The 17747-nt window shown below is 47.5% G+C and overlaps 1 protein-coding gene across 3 annotated transcripts in view; it reads left to right on the forward strand.

The window, feature by feature from the left end:
• The first annotated feature begins 413 nt into the window (after positions 1 to 413).
• The window catches only part of tgfbr2l (transforming growth factor beta receptor-like), a 54934-nt gene continuing 37600 nt past the window's right edge, over positions 414 to 17747 (forward strand). Inside the window, exons 1-4 of one of the 3 annotated variants that reach the window (XM_060074874.1) lie at positions 415 to 639; positions 3896 to 4052; positions 10036 to 10241; positions 10696 to 11447. In XM_060074874.1, coding sequence (XP_059930857.1) covers positions 600 to 639; positions 3896 to 4052; positions 10036 to 10241; positions 10696 to 11447 — 1155 coding nt within the window. In that variant the 5' untranslated portion in view covers positions 415 to 599. Of the gene's footprint in view, positions 640 to 3895; positions 4053 to 10035; positions 10242 to 10695; positions 11448 to 17747 lie in introns of those variants that run through there. The other 2 variants (XM_060074876.1, XM_060074875.1) reach the window with 2 other exon arrangements.

The raw sequence follows: 17747 nt of genomic DNA on the forward strand, positions 1-17747 counted from the left end.
GATAGTTATGACGAAGAGTGAACGCTCCGTTCACTTGCATGGACAGAGTCTCTGGTTGCTAAGCAACCTCAACGTCTTGGCGGACTATTTCTCTGCCGATCAACACTACGAATGCTGGAAACACACCAGACACACCATGTGAAGTTATTTAACCCGATTATTGTTATTTATATCTGAGATTTATTTAATCTAACCCGATCCAAGCTCTATCATGCATCCACACGGCGGCGTTTGGGTTTCCTTCCTCGGACTCCTAAATCCAGCGCAGCCACAGGCGCGTAGCTGCGTACGTAGGACCATTTTTGACACAAAATGGTCAAGCAACATTTTAGCTGCGTATCGCGCGTACATGGTACGCGAGGTACGCGCTTGGTGTGTTCGCACCTTAACATGTATGCCGACAGACACATCTTTGGGCGGGGCCTACAGGCACAGCTGGATGAAAAACATCTGGAGCTATTTCTCTCTCTTTCTCTTTCTCTCTCTCTCTCTCCAACCTAGTCTCGAGCTGACTCCTGTTGTTGGGTGTGTATCTGTATAATATCGAGCCGTTCAATCCTCCAGTGATCGTATGGATCAGATGATAAGTGAACAGTAAGATGAGAAGAGGATCCGTGCTGCGCTTTCTGCTGACGCTCAGTAAGTACAAGTTGAGTACTAGTATAATTAGTACGAGTATGTGTATAACGATTCATCCTGGCTCTGGAGTGTATTAATCGTCTCCCATATCATGATGCATTGTTGTTGTTTCATTCCTCTCTCGTTGAAGCATCAAACAGGAGAGACTTTACGAAACCAACTCGATCTGAACGACGATCGAAAGGTTTGATGTGAAGTGAAGATACACACTGATATATGATACTGATCAGAATAACCAGACGCTGGGGTCCTATTGTCTTGCTTCAGTATACTCTGTATATGATCTGATCCTTCTTATAATAACTGTATTGTAGCCTTTACTTTACGACCTGCGATAATACTTGTGGTTGTACTTGGAAGCCACCAGTGTTCACCAGAAGAAGACCACTTTTGTACTGGGCAGCACCAAATATAACTGGTAGAACACTTTAGTTTTACTGGGCAGCTCCCCGTATAACCAGTAGAGGTCTGTTTGTAGCACAGAGTTTCATTACAACCAGAAGATTATAGAAGAGAGGGTGGAGGGAAGCGGGTAAGAGATGGAAAGATTGTGTGTGTGTGTGTGTGTGTGTGTGTGTGTGTGTGTGTGTGTGTGTGTGTGTGTGTGTGTGTGTGTGTGTGTGTGTGTGTGTGTGTGTGTGTGTGTGTATGTGTGTGCGCGTGTTTGTGTCTGTGAGCGAGAGAGAGAGAGTTTTTATTTAACTTTTGTGCGATGCTACTGTAAATGTACATCTTTTCATTTCAAGGCAACCCTTTGAATTTGAACGTGAATGAGAGAGAGAGGGAATGAGAGAGGAGGGAGGGAGGATAGATGCTAACTGATAAGTTACTCAACAGGAGTACAGTCAGGACAACAACTTAATTGAGAGCAGATATAGGCAGTATAACACACACACACACACACACACACACACACACACACACACACACACACACACACACACACACACACACACACACACACACACACACACACACACACACCCACACCCCCCCCCCCACACACACACACGCACACGCACACACACACACACACACACACACACACACACACACACACACACACACACACACACACACACACACACACACGACACAGTCAATCCTTTCTCAGTGCTTTGCGCCAATCTCTCTCCTCCCCATCTCCTTGGCAATGGTGAGACCAGTGGGGTTTCATGCTAATGCTGTCATACCTAATAAAGGCAGCATTTGTGCATAGCAATACCATGATATTAAAATGATATTTCAGGGCTCTGAAGTCTCACGCATTCGGCGTGAGACACACGCAATTCAACCCATGCACACGCTCACACGCCACACTTCTTATTTCTCACGCATAGAAATGACCAGGATAGCGCCCACCAACTTGCGCCGCTATTTAACAGTGGAACAGGTAGGAATCAAATTGGTTCCCCGTACGTAGGGTGACCAGACGTCCTCTTTTGCCCAGATATGCCCTCTTTTTGAATTTCAAAACCGATTTTATTAAAGCCTCACACATGTTCACATTCAATTTGCGTTGCGTTCCTCTGGGTCGGTCACGAACTAGTTAGGCTACGCCCTCCCCTACTCAATTCTGTTCGCTTTGCATTGATGGAAATGAGTAGGGGGAGTGGCTAAGTAGAGCCTTCAGATTGGACGGTTTGACTTTAGAGTTACCGTCATGTTTTGCATTTATTTTTTTACCATTATTGTTTTATGGGGACAAACATTAACACATTTCTCCTACAGGGGATTGATTAACTTCTATCTATTGAACAGAAAGAAACACTTGGTCATACTTTACACACTTTACCACAGCATTGGCCTACTGAATGCCACAGATATATTTTAAGCATTTCACTGAACGCCACATAAATATATAATTATGTTTTTGCACGTTTGCAACGTTTAAAAGTTCAGGGAAAAGTATGTGCCTCTACTGGTGTTGCTTAAGCCAATAGCCTTTTGAGGCAGTGTTGTTTCTGAATATTAGTGTTAAGGGCCAATAATGCTTACTATCATACATTAGTCACCATGTCTGTGGACACATTTGTGTGCAGTCACATATTAATATAATAGACAAAATCTCACTCTGAACTCAGTTCAAACTAATACAATTATATTATGCTAATGCTATAATGCCATGCTAGGGCTAACATAGTACTGACCTGCTAATGCCATAATTCTAATAAAATGCTAGGGCTATCATGCTAAAGGCAAGCTATTGCTATCCTGCTAATGCTATAATACAAATACTAGTGTTATGATTTAATGCCATGTTAATGCTACTATACTAATGCTAGTGCAACCATGCTAATACAACCTTATTTAACCTAAAGCGATGTATTGACTTTCAATGAAACACTGACAGAATCTTCTAGATTCTATTGGCAACAAATATTCCCTCACATAAGAGCTTCGTCTGCTGACGTTTACTTAGTTGTGTAAGGTGTCTTGTAAGGTGTCGTTGGGTTCTCAAAGAAAGTGCTATGTTAATCCGAAGCATGACTATTCCTTTTATAATTACTATTTTACTTTATTCACAGATACATTAAATCATACAAGCGTTCTAAGGTCATTTTCTTTTTCTAAAGCTAATTAGTGCTACTCTAGCTTAGAGCTGCCATTCTATTCTATTTGACTCGCATTAACACACATCAATAGACAGACACACACACATACGCACACACAACCACACACACACACACACACACACACACACACACACACACACACACACACACACACACACACACACACACACACACACACACACATAAACACATGTGTGTATGTGGTTTTGGAGGCAACTCATTACCAACTGTTTTCTGCTGTCAAACATCTGGAAAAACTTTACTGTTTGAGCTTGTGGCTGTTTTTGCACACACACACACACACACACACACACACACACACACACACACACACACACCCCACCACACCACACCACACACACACAGACAGACGCACACACGCACACACACACACACACACACACACACACACACACACACACACACACACACACACACACACACACACACACACACGCACACACAAATAAACACACATTCTTTCTCTCACCCACACACATACACCAAAACAAAAACAATAAATATTGTTATTGTTAAGAGCAGTTTAATTATTTTTGTACCATTAACTGACATATTAGAATTGAACTGAGATACTACTGTACTACTACTATATTTGACTGTGTACTCCAATACTACTGCTTTATACAGTAATAACACAATGCTTGTCCTCTGTATGTCAGGTGTGTGTGTTTGTGTAGGTGCGTTGAGTCACCTGAGGACCAACCTGTGTAAGTGGTGTGAGTCCTCCGTCCCGCTGTGTGAGGACAGCGTCTGCCTCTCCAACTGCAGCCTCACCTCCTTCTGCACTTCCGTACATGAGATCTGTGTTGCCATCTGGTGAGGAACCCCTATCGTACCCTAGTATAACATAGCCTAATCAATCATACCTAGTATATCATAGCCTAGCATAGTATAGTTTAACATAGCATTGTCTAGTATGCAATAAAATAGCCTTGCTGGCATAGCCTAGCCTGCACAGTGTACAATATATATATATATCGTGGCGAAAAGGTCCAAACCCCTAGGACAGTTGAACCCCCAAAATCCCTTGCGGCACAACCCGGTACCGGCGTCCACACCCGTGGTTGCTACACAGCCCCCACCTTAGGGGCCAGACGTCCTGACGACCCTCACACTCATCACACAGTCCAAAATGTTCTGTTCTGAGATACCCTCCTCTGCCGAACCCAAGAGTCGGCAGGAGCCCTCGGGATGTAGTCGGGGACCACTTCCATCAGGGCCCCCACCAGGTTCCGCCGTAGGGGGGCACTAGAGCGCTGTACGGGGACCCCATCCTCCGTCTTCCCCGTCGACTTGCCGGCAGCTGGGACAAGGATGGATTGGACGCTGCCCCGTTCACCCGCAGTCCTTGACCTCACCTGCCGACACTGCTGCAGCTGGTGGTTCGGTGGCCTGGGCTTCCGGACCCGGTCCTTGTCCTGCCCGGACTGGAATGCCACTGTCGTTGTGCCACGTGAGATGGCTGCCCGAGCCGCGTTCACCCGGGCAGAACAGCGACGGCATCGGTGCTTGGCCGGACCACACTGGTCCTGGCAATCCTCGTGACTTTACTTGGACTTGAGCACTGAATGACTCGAACTTAGACTGGGACCCATGCATTCCGACTTGCGAATTAAGACAAAGACTTTTCTTTTATATGTCATTAGTCTATAATTGTAATATGTCATTAGGCTATAATTTTGTATTTGATGTTAATATCTAGTGCAAGGGAATGTTACTGCTTCATGTCATACATCGCATGTAACGTCACGTCATGTTCACATGCAAACCAACATTAACTTTACGGCGCCAAAATGCCTGGAGACAATGCGCCGAAGATTGTCCGTTTTGCTTTTTAGGATTTCACCTGCAATGGGAAAAAATGGAAAGCAAAATGCTCCATGTGTCAAAATACAATTAAGGAGACAGCCGGGACTAACTCAAATTTCAACCTTTTTGTCAAGACTGCACCCAGAAAAGTAAGTGACATACTACGTTAACTGCTATGATGGTTGGCTAGTGCAGAGATCCCCAACCGCCGCGGAGCTCAGGCGGCGGAGCTAAGATCTGAATCTTAGCCCTGGCTTGATGATTCAGATCTTAGATTATGGGAGGTGATCCGCAAAAGCCTATAGGGTCGGAACAATGGGATATCGGAGCAGAGGGTTTATTTTTTAAATCTATCTCCAGAACGATTTGAGCTCAAACATTTTTCTTGCTAGCTTAGATGGAGCGGGGGACTCCTCTTCGCTGGCGTGGTGGAGTATAAGTAGACGAATATACTTAAGTCTTACGGCATATTTATTCAACGTTCAGAAGAGCATACAGAATACACGACTGGCTGCCGCTCAGTCATTCAACAACAACGTAGTAGCTTGACTAGTCTGGTAGAGCATAGTGACATAATCACGTTACCATAACATGTAACACATTGTCCACAGGATAATACTGGTAGCTTACTACCACAGAACATGGAGTAAGGGCGCAATCACTAGTAACGCCACCACAAATGTAGCACAAACGATTCCTCCTATTTTTCGAATAATTTGGGGGATAAGGGGGGGCCACTACTTTGCTACTTTTTTTTAACCCTTACTTTAGTGCTTCACTCTGACTCGACTTGATCAATAGGGACTCGACTCGGACTCGACGTGGATCCAGTGGCGGTTTTAGGCACGGGCGAACCAGGCAGCCGCCCGGGGCGGCATATTTGTGGGGGGCGCCAAATCACATGGGGGGCACCACGAGCAGTACAAAAAAAAAACGCGCTGCGTAGCGGTTATCAATGAAGTACGACATAACTGGCTGCAGGTACACCTGCTCGTTGAGTAGGTGCCGTGCACAGACGGAATGAAACCCCCACTGAAGTCCGTAGGTTCACGATACAACACCACCCCCCCCCCCCCCCCGCTTGTAGGAAGTCTTGCCCGGGGCGTAACTGGACGTAGAACTGCCACTGCGTGGATCAATAGGGTCTCGACTCGGACATGACTCGTATGAGTAGTGGACTCTACTTGGACTTGACTCTGACTTGAACACTGGAGACTCTAACCTGGACTTGGACTCGAGGCATAGTGACTTGACTACAACACTGGACTCCAGCAGCGTTGGCCTGGAAAACTTTGGCAGCTCCACATAGAACCAGCCTTGTTATAACTGGTCGGGCTTACGAGGAATTTACGTAGTTACCGCCCAGATGCGATTTCCTGATACGATTTGAAAAATCTATTGCAAAGCGTTTTGTGGATTGAAATGTCATTTAAATTTTGCAACACAGTGTGGAGAAGGGCATTGCAATCACGGGGGCGCTATAGCTTTTAAAGGCACTCAAATTTTTTTGACAAAATGTTAATTATATTTATATTGTTATAACTTTTTCAAATTTCATTGAGGATTTCATTGTCACTTTGCATATTCAAATACACTTTGAATAACGTATTTTCAAATTACATTATTAAATTGCAATATATAATAAGTCATATTGCAATGACTTATGGAATTTCAAATTACATTGCCTTTTGAATTTTGCTAGATATATGCTTCCATAACGTAACATAGTAAAGCCTTGTGTAGTATTATATTGTATAGCATAGCATAAAGCATATTAAAACATATATATAACATATATAATATATATAGTAAAACTCTCAACCAGGTATCAGAATCGCTCTTTCATTAATTTTCCTAAACATTTATTTTTTACACCGTGTATTCTTAAAATTCAGAAATTATATCAGAAAACAAGGTTACACACAATTTCAATATTCTATACCCTGTAAATATGATCTCGGTTGTAGCTGGTAGGCCTCAGTTTAGCTTTTCTCCGGCAAGCGTCGCCAAGGTGCACCTTACTCAAATCTATAGAAGACTAAACTAGTACTCAAATAATGCAATTGGGCCATCATAACACATTTAATTATGAAGTACAGTTTATAGAATAGGTTTATTTAAATGTAGGTACTTATTCCCAGTGATATGCATTCATCTCACAGACTTCCCCCAATATCCCTTTCCAGAATATAGGTCCCAATCTGGTATGCTGCATGGAAACCTGTAAACCTAAATTTGTATTACTATTTATAAATACAATAATACATTATAAATTATTAACCTGAAAACATTAACATGTGTATTAATGTCTTTAATATTAGGATATAAGACATCAGCAGAGCTGATACTGTTATTATAACTCAGCTAGAGTTATAATAACATAATTATCATTGAACTAGAGTTATAATAACATTACTATTAAAGAACTAGAGTAATAATAACATAACTATCGTTCTCGGGGCAGACTATCCCACACAATGAACAGTTCAAGTGGATTTCCAGTTGGTTACTGAGCCGCTCACACTATACTCAGAACCACTGTCTTTACGGGCCACTTGATGGACATCATAGCTGCAAGCCCATAGTTGAAAAGACTCAAAGTATGGCGACACATTAGTGCCATAAAGCACTCGTGTGATAAAACATGCATTCGGGCGTATTACATTATATCACACGCAGAGCATGTGAGCGGAGCGGAGCGTGGAGCGGGTGGTGGAGCGGAGCGGAAGAAATAGGTTGGAGCGGGTTGGAGCGCAGAGCGGTTTTAAATTCAAAGGCCGGAGCGGGGATTTCACTCCGCTCCAGTCCGCTCCGATTTTAACTGCTTCTAGCGGCTTACATGTAGGTGGTTCACGTAGAATAGAATGGGTTTCAATGGGAGCATCCAAGCAACCTGATTGGATAAAATGCGTCACGTGAGACCCTTCCACCCCCCCCCCGCAACACTGGCTCGTGTGCCCGCGAGAGTAGCAAGATGGAGTTTGGGAAGTACAAAAGTAACAATTTGAGCGGAGCGTGGAGCGATTTCGCCGGAGCGGCAGGAAATTTAAGATGAGCGCGGAGCGGTTTTGAGCGGAGCGCCCTGGCACAACGTTGAGCGGCAGAGCGAATGAGCGGACATCCTCCTGAGCGGGGAGCGGGAATTGCGCGGCGCTCCGCTCCGCTCACATGCTCTGATCACACACGATGATATTAATTGCGAGCGCTCCCCGAGCGAGGAAAACAGCTCCTCAAGAGCATTACCTTGTTGCAAGCGAGAGCGGGAAATAACTTCGGTCGCACAAAACAGCCTCAGCCTCTCGCGAATGATTTTCTGCTCTCGCGTGCGAATTTAGTTTTGGCACTATGGGGAGGGAACCAAGGCAGGGCGGGCTTTCCTATGATTGGCCGTTTCTGAAGCGTGATATTTGATTGACAGCCCTCCTCTCATTCAATTCTGAATTGTACAGTAAATGGCTGAAACGATAGTTACGTATTGTAACTCTAGATTCTATGAGTATAGGCGCAGCCTTTTAAGTGTCGGCCTCATTGTCCTTTAAATAGCTGAAGAAAAGCTGTTTATTGGGAGCAGAACGTCCGCCGGCGCCCGACTATGGGTGTGTTCGAAATTACTTACTAATTACTACTTACTACCTACTAAATACTTGGCTTACTACTCGAATCCTTAAATAATGATTGGGTAATCCATTTTGAGTAATCGACGTTCGGAAGACCGTTCTTACTTAACCACCTCAGATGACGTGAATCAAATGACGTGTCAATAACCTACCGGCCGGGCGCCGTTAATAAATATTATAAATAAATATATAAACGTCACATTTAACGTCACAGTACATCTTCAACCTAAGGATTTGCGGTGATATGTTAAAAACAATTATTAAACAATTACATCGGTATGGCTGTGGGCTCTGCTGCTGCGGCTCCCCGTTTAGCGCCATTGCTTCCATTGTTCTTTTGAATAGACGCAGTGCATTCTGGGGCAGTTGAGTTCGTCTAGTAAGCTAGCGATGCTTACACAAAATCTTTCCGGAAGTAGAAGACATTCGGATACTACTCGCTTACCTAAAACTCGCTTACTACGTTCTGCTTACTCAATTTGACGTCATAGTTAGGAAGAGTAGGAAGCAAGTAGGTGGTTTCGAACACACCCTATATCTGCGAAATGCGGACGTCGTTGAGGCACGCCGCACGCGAACGTAATTGAGCGCTGTTGGTGGGTGGGGATTACAAATTTTTCAGTGCTACGGCTCACGCCTAGGAATAACCCAATAGCGATAGCCTTAAAAGGCTGCGCCTATACTCATAGAATCTAGAGTTACAATACGTAACTATCGTTTCAGCCATTTACTGTACAATTCAGAATTGAATGAGAGGAGGGCTGTCAATCAAATATCGCGCTTCAGAAACGGCCAATCATAGGAAAGCCCTATTAGTTAGTAATGGGGTGTGGATAGCTGTATTCAATGAACATATCATGGTTTCTAGTCTCACTTGAAGCTAACAAAACAAACAAACAATAACAGGAATGGTAATTACAAGCTAGCTTAATGAACTTCAACTAAACTACACTAGAGGTTATTGTGGTTATGGTTAACATTAGCCGATAAGAACTTCGGAGTCTCACAAAAATTAAGCAGAATCCCTGACATTCCACCAGGGGATTATACCATCCTGGCCCCTATTGTTTGCGTCTTCCGGGTGTGAGAAGGAATAAATCTGTCCAACACATTCTAGGTTTACTTTACTCCTAATCCTTTACTCCTAAACCTTCCAACATCCCCGTCAATCCCCTCTCCTTTTTCTCTTCTCATGAAGCCACTGCGTGAACAGCGCACACTAGCTGAAGAACATCAGCTCAGCATGCTGATCACTAAACACATGGTGTAAACTAAGTGAAATTAAGAGTGTGTTAGTAAGTATGGGTTACTAAGTGTGGGTTAGTAAGTTTTAGTAAGTGTGGGTTAGTCATTGTTGTAATTTGTTGTTCTAGGAGGAAGAACAACGAGAGCCTCACGGTTCAAACTCTTTGTCATGACCCAGCACTTCCACTGGAGGGCGTGGCTGCCGGCCTGCGACTCAACTCCTCGTCCAGGGACTGTGTGATGAGATCATCAGGCCACGACGCCATACTCGTCTGCAGCTGCCAGGGAGAACAAGAGTGTAACGACAGACTCCTCTTCAATACAGGACCCCATGGTGAGTAGGGGGAAGGGAGAGACGGATGGATAATGGATGGACGAAGGGTTGTGGGGAGTTGGTTGGACTGGAACATGATCGGCAGATGGAAAGTGTTTCTATCCGAGGTCTATGGTGTGTTGATGGTGGTGTATCTGAGGTCTATGGTGGTGTATCTGAGGTCTATGGTTTGTTTATGGTGTATATCTGAGGTCTGTGGTGTGTTGATGGGGTGTAACTGAGGTCTATAGTGTGTTGATGGTGTGTATCTGAGGTCTATGGTGTGTTGATGATGGTGTATCTGAGGTCTATGTGTGTTGATGGTGTTGTATCTGAGGTCTATGGTGTTGATGGTGTGTATCTGAGGTCTATGGTGTGTTGATGCTTTGTATCTGAGGTCTATGGTGTGTTGATGGTGTGTATCTTAGGTCTCTGTGTATCTGAGGTCTATGGTGTGTTTTTGGTGTCTCCCCAGGCTTCTCTAAGCTCCAGAGTAAAGATGTAATCCCTGTGGTAGCCATAAGCTTGGTTCCTCCAGTCTTTGTTGCTCTGGTCGCCACAGCAACCTTCTACCTCTACCGCATGCGCCGGCCAGGGAAACCCAGTCCACCCACGCGCCCTGACTGGCCTACCAAACACCCCCAGAGTCAGTACCAGAGTCAGTACCAGGGTCACTACCAGGGTCAATACCAGGCGCTAGCACTCCCTACAGCCAGGCCTGAGGTGTCTCACACCAGGCTGCTCTCCCTGCCCGGGGACGTCCTCAGCAACCTGCTGGAGGGGTGGGGCCCGAGGCCACAGCAGCTGCCCATCACGCTCGAGGCCCTGGTGGGGAAGGGCCGCTTCGCCGAGCTGTGGCAGGGGAGGCTGCTGTTGCTGACTGGGGGGGGGGGCTCGTGTGGGGCCGCAGGGGTCGGGGAGGCGGTGGCGGTGAAGGTGTTCACGGGGGAGGAGTCAGCGTCGTGGAGCAGCGAGTGCTCCATCCTCTCCGACCCCCACCTCCGACACGACAACGTGGTGCGGTTCCTGGCGGCGGAGGCACGCGTGCCCCAAGGCAACGCACGCACCCAGTATTGGCTGGTCCTGGCCTACCACCACATGGGGAACCTGCAGGACTTCCTGTCTGACAACATCTTGTCCTGGGAGGAGCTGGTTGCCATGGCAGGCAGCATTGCTAGGGGGCTTGCGCATCTCCATAGCGACACCACTCCTACCGGGGTGCCCAAGGTTAGTGTCCTATAGTATGCTCTAGTTTCCTATATATCGCCCCTAAGCCCCTTTCAGACAGAAATGAAATGGACACATAAGGTTTTCCAGTGAAAGCAGACTCTGTTGTTCCAAGAGTACCAATTGTTGCTACTTGGGCTGACGTTGCAATTGAGTTCGGACAAAATGATGACTTGAAACAATTAAAGGACAATTCTGGTATTTTGAACATTGAGCCTCCTTTCTGGTTTGTCTAGGATTAAATAGAGTGGTCAACACAGCAATTTTGAATATTGGTCCTGTCTCGAGTATTTGGCTAATTTCCAATCGTCCCTGCCTGCTTCACAAATGGCTGGCTATGGGCATTCAAAAACACCCCTAAATGTTCGTTTTCAGAAATGGGAAACTCATCGAGTGGTAAGTGGTTTTCGTTGATGTTCTAAATCAAGTATCGTTTTATTTGGCATTTTGTAAACTGCATTTTGTAAATTAAACGGAAACTCGACCGGAACTGGAAACGGGAGTGTAGGTTGGTTGTAGTCTTTTCGCTCGGTTCTCCGTATCAACAGTAGGGCTAGAACGGAGCGAAAAGACTACAAGCATTCCGTTTCTGGTTTCGGTCTGGTTTCCGTTTCATTTACAAATTGCCAAATAAAACACGACAGAAACTGTATTTCGCTACAATACCTGTTTAGGAACATCAACAAACACCATTAACCGCTCGATGCATTTCACATTTCTGAAAACGAATGTTTAGGTTTTTTTTGAAGGCTCATAGCTAGCTATTGTGAAGCAGACAGGGGCGATTCAAAATTAGCCAAATACTCGAGACAGGACCATTAATCAAAATGTTGGTGCTAACCACTCCATTTCATCCTAGACAAACCAGAAAGGGGGCTCAATGCACAAAATAGCGGAATTGTCCTTTAATGAATAGTACATGAACAATATATAATTAAAATGAGTCATGCAATAAATAGAAAGTTGTGTATGAGAGAGAGATGGGAAGGGGAAGAGAGTATGAGAGAGATGGTAGAGAGCTTGTATCTTTATATTGTTGAGTGTTTGTAGGTGTTGGGCTTCTCCTCCAGTCCTAACAGAACTATGATGTCTGTGATTTGTAGGAGGGTATGATGACGATATGATATGATTCGATAATACTTTATTGCCAGAGCAAGTCTGAAATTTGTCTTGCATCCCAAGCAGCTCTATTTACAAGCATCATAAAAAAGACATCAGTGGGGTATACTACGAACCTCGCTGAACATACCCAGGCTTTCTTCTGAAAGCCTGGATCGACAGAGACGCAGCTCGCGATCAGAGTTAAATGGTACTTCGACGCCCACTGAAAATTAAATTAGTCGAGCCAGGTTTTACGCTTTAGGTTCATTGCGCGTTCACGTGAAGGGGGCGTTTATCGCGTCATTTTACTCACCTTTACAAACTGGATAGATCAAGAGCAGTCTATTTCACTCAAGAGGAACAGATAGGAGTTCAAAAATCAGATAACAGCTAGGGGAAACACAGTTGCACCTAATAAGGCTAGGGAGTAGGGATGGGCAAAATGATTATTTTCCGGGAACTAGTTCTTTCAATTCAGTTCTCTATAACGATTCGTTCGTTCGAATCGTTCGTTTTGATTCGTTCGTTACGTCAGATTACGTCATTTTTCAGGGAATCTCACAGGTGTCTGCCCCCTCCCCGCGAGACGTCCCTGAGCATAATTTAAGCGACTTCTAGGCTCTACCCCCCTGTGACAATCGACAAGATATACTACATAATACAACCAAACGTCCCACCAATATTTATACCACTTGCTTACTCTCTATATTTCATTCATGGTTTTATATTTATAATTTTATTTTACTTTACATTTAATTCTTCATTATTCAGGCATTACAGAACTTTCATGGTCATAAATAAAAAATACAAACTGCAGTTTAATTTCTTTGTTTGTTCTTGAATTGACGTAGAATGGGCTCCTGGGATTGGGAAATGCGTTTATCCAATAAACAGATGGAGGTCAAGTCTATTTTCGGAAATGTATATATGAGGGATATATGAGCCGGGGATATATGAGTATGCCCCTCGTCGAATGGTATGACCCAAGATACGTCAGACAGAGAAAGCGCGCAGATTCGACGGTACCACCTTGTCATTTGTTTACTCAGGTGCCATGGCAACACCATTGCTACCTCTCATTGCCTGAATCTTTGAGAACGTTGTAGACTCAATCGATATAAGGTCGCGGGGGGACGAAGCTCTGTTCGTTTGTATATTTTATTTACGTGACCATATTTTTGTTTTATGTTAAAAAAAAAGAATCAAAGAACCAGTTCTTCTTGTTTTGGGGAACTAGTTCTTGTCGTTCACGTTTGGATTCGGTCGCGACCGACTCATCCCTACTAGGGAGGCGTGCTGGCAAAAAAACAGCCGATAGTGTAATTTTGTATAAGTGAAAAGATTCAGGACATTGTCTTGTCTTTTTTAAAAAAATTTAAGTGCACCGCAGTCGTGCTATAGGGGGATTATTTGTTTATCAACACGGCGGATGTGCGAGCAGAATGATCGCAATAAGAAAATTTGTTTGACCGGTTGCCATGGTTATCTCCATGGTTTCATTTGCAGTTGCGGTGTTAATTAGGATGTTGTCAGCTTACTGTTTCATTAAACTGTAATCAGACAACGCGGTTATATGCTATATATGCTACATATGCTATATATGCCAACGCTTCCACGAATGGCGATTTGACTGCCGAGGCGCCGTGCAGACCCAAATTTCCCAACGCCTCCTGGACCGGGTGCTGATAGACAACACTGTCCGTCAACTCCCGGCCGACGCCCGGAGAACCCTCGCCACCAACCACTCCGACACGGTAGATGAGCTGGTCCGGCAGCTGGAAAACTGGCAGGTGGCTCAACAACTGAGTCTTAGCGTAAGGAACCCCCCGCGGACCACCGAGATCCACCGGGACCGCCGAGGACCGAACCCCGCACCCCGAACAACCCCACCGGGACCGCCGACCCTCTCCCAGGAATCCTGAGAGGACCGACGGTGTTTCAGCTTCGGGCGGACCGGACGCCTAGCCAGACAGTGTCCCGGGAGCCGGGATGTATCCATGCCGTCGGCATTCGCTGATCAGGGACGGGCAGGAGCGGGTCTCCTGACCACATGTTGGGCGCACCAGAAGCCCGGGGTCCCAACCCTCCCAGTGTGGGTGGGGAATCAGGACACACAGGCCCTCCTGGACACCGGCAGTGTCGTGACCCTCCTACGCCCGGACCTAGCTGGGGGACGGCGAGGGGAACACATAAAGGTCACCTGTGTGCACGGGGACACACGCACGTACGAAACCTGTCACGTGGTAGTGCGGACCCCCCGTGGAAAGTACACGGCACGGGCGGGGATTGTACCCAACCTCCCCGTACCCCTATTAATTGGGAGAGACTGCCCCGTATTCTCCAGACTATGGTACCCCGAACTGGGTCACCGACCACTGCGGGGCCCGCCACGACGACACGGTCGAACCAGCAGACCCGCCTACGGGGCTAGGGTGGCCCACTCAGCCCCGGCAGAATCGTCCACAGAGGACGTCGGCCCCGAGGAGGATGGCCCCACCCCTCCGGGCACCCCAGGCCACTCGAAGGGAGGAACCCCCCGAGTGGGAACCACGGAGCCCCCAACTGACAACCCACCGCCGACCAGACCGACCCACCAGGAGAGGCCGATAGCTCGCCTCTCGATGAATTTTCGGATTTTCTTCAGACGGGGGGGGACGGGGGGGACGGGGGGGGGGACGGACAGTTTGCCAGTTCCCAGCTGCAGGATGATGCCTTGAAGCACGCCTGGAGTCACGTCCTCGCCCACGACGGTCAAGCGAGGGAATCGGTGAGTTGCCTGCCACACCCTCACTTCAGCACAAGGGGAGGACTGCTGTATCGGGTAGGTGAGCGGGGGGGAGTGGTGGCTGAACAACTAGTGATACCTCGACCCTATGTTAGCAAAGTGCTGTTTATGGCCCACTCCCATCTATTAGGAGCCCACCTAGGAATGGACAAGACCAGAGATCGGATTTTAGACCGGTTCTATTGGCCCGGAGTGAAAAAAATACGTATTCCAATACTGTCAGGCCTGCCCCGACTGCCAGCGTACGGCCCCGAGACCCTCGGTCCGGAACCCGTTAATCCCCATGCCTATAATCGAGGTACCATTCGACCGGTTAGCCCTAGACATTGTCGGGCCTCTCCCGAAGACCAGGCGGGGACATAGGTATATCTTAGTGCTAGTAGACAATGCTACCCGGTATCCGGAAGCCCTACCACTCCGCGCCGCCACTGCCAAGGCGGTCGCTAAGGAGCGGATACTCCTGTTCAGTCGGGTAGGGATAGCCAGGGAGGTGCTCACAGACCAGGGGACTTGCTTTATGTCACGGGTAATGAAAGAACTGCTCAGCCTCCTCCAGGTCAAACAGCTCCGGACATCGGTGTGCCACCCCCAGACTGACGGGCTTGTGGAGCGCTTTAATAAAACCCTGAAGCAGATGCTTAAGAAAGCCATGGACACCGACGGGAAAAACTGGGACCAGCTCCTGCCCCATGTCCTGTTCGCAGTCCGTGAAGTGCCCCAAGCCTCCACGGGTTTCTCCCCCTTCGAGCTGTTATACGGGAGAAGACCAAGGGGACTCCTCGACCTCGCCAAGGAGGCGTGGGAGAGTCGGCCATCCCCCCATCACACCCTGCTGGACCACGTGGAGCAGGTGAGGGACCGCATTGCGCAGGTCTGGCCCATCGTCAGGAACCATCGACGACAGGCCCAGTTATCCCAAGCCCGGGTCTACAACCCAAGACAATATGCGTCATACCGAAGGCAGAGTGCAAGTTCTTAGCCAAGTGGCAGGGGCTCTACGAGATGGTCGACCGGGTCGGAGAGGTGAACTACAGGGTACGGCAACCCGGGAGGCGTAAACCCACCCAGCTCTACCACGTCAGAACTCCTGAAGCAGTGGCGAACTGGAGCTGACCCACCGGCACCGCTGCCCCTGGTCCTGGCCGCCCAACGCGACACAGTAGTGCGTTGCGTCCCCTTGGTCCTGCAACACCAGGACGTCTTCTCAGAGATTCCATGGAGGACCACGGTGGCCCAGCATGACATAAAGACGGCGCCAGGCGTCATGGTGCGCGTACCCCCCTACCGGGCACCGGAGGCCCGTAGGAAAGCGATCCGGGAGGAAGTCGCCAGGATGCTCCAGCTCCGGGTCATCGAGGAGTCAAGCAGCGCCTGGTCCAGCCCCATCGTCCTAGTCCCCAAACCCGACGGAACGTTTAGATTCTGTAATGATTTCCGGAGACTCAATGAGGTCTCGGACTTTGACGCCTATCCCATGCCCAGGGTCGACGACCTGATAGAGCGACTCGGTCCCGCCCGTTACCTCAACACCCTCGACCTCACCAAGGGGTACTGGCAGGTGCCGCTCAACCGAACCGCCCGGGAGAAAACGGCGTTTGCCACCCCGGGGACCGGGGGTCCAGGTGGACCACAGACCGGGCAGAGAACACGCCAAGTGCTTGGCAAGTGTGGCAACCCGGCCCAAAACCCTGAGGCCAATGAGGGAGAGGAGGTGGAGGGCGTATACCGCCGATATCCACCAGCCGGAGCCAAAGAGCATCCATTGCGTAACTCCAATCAGCGAAATGGAGTACACCTGCGACGGAGGGTGAGGTACCCTTTAAAAGGCAGTTTGTTTTCCCAGAGAGGGGAACCAGGAGACCAAGCGGAGGAGAGTAACTCCAGGACCCGATACGGCCAAGCAGACTCCTGGATATAACAGACTTCCCCAGCGGCCACGAGAGGACACGCACGCCAGGACGACGTGCGCCGACAACCAAAATCACATTCATGTTGACTTTATCATGGCCCGCTCCAGAGTGTCACCGACGAGACAGTTGTCAATGCCCCGACTCGAATTGAGTGCTGCCTTATTAGGGGCGCAGTTAGCCACCAGCTTGAGGTCTGAACTTACCTTCATTGGCCCGAACTATCCTTTGGAGTGACTCCACAACAGTGTTGACCTGGTTGTGACTTCCATGGGGCAGGGGAGTCCACAACAGATCTAAGCACTGGAATACTGCAGGGCAGATTCCCCGGGGGAGTGGCCATACTTTGGCATAAGAAATACGACCCACTGATCAGTGTGATTAGGCTTGAGGTTGACTTTGGTATTGCCATCAAAGTTGTACATAATGGCAAAGCTTTTGTTATTTTAAATGTTTATACTCCATATGAATGTTATTAAGGAAAATGCATATACATTTATATTTATT

This window comes from Gadus macrocephalus, chromosome 16, assembly GCF_031168955.1.
Source record: "Gadus macrocephalus chromosome 16, ASM3116895v1".
NCBI lineage: Eukaryota > Metazoa > Chordata > Actinopteri > Gadiformes > Gadidae > Gadus > Gadus macrocephalus.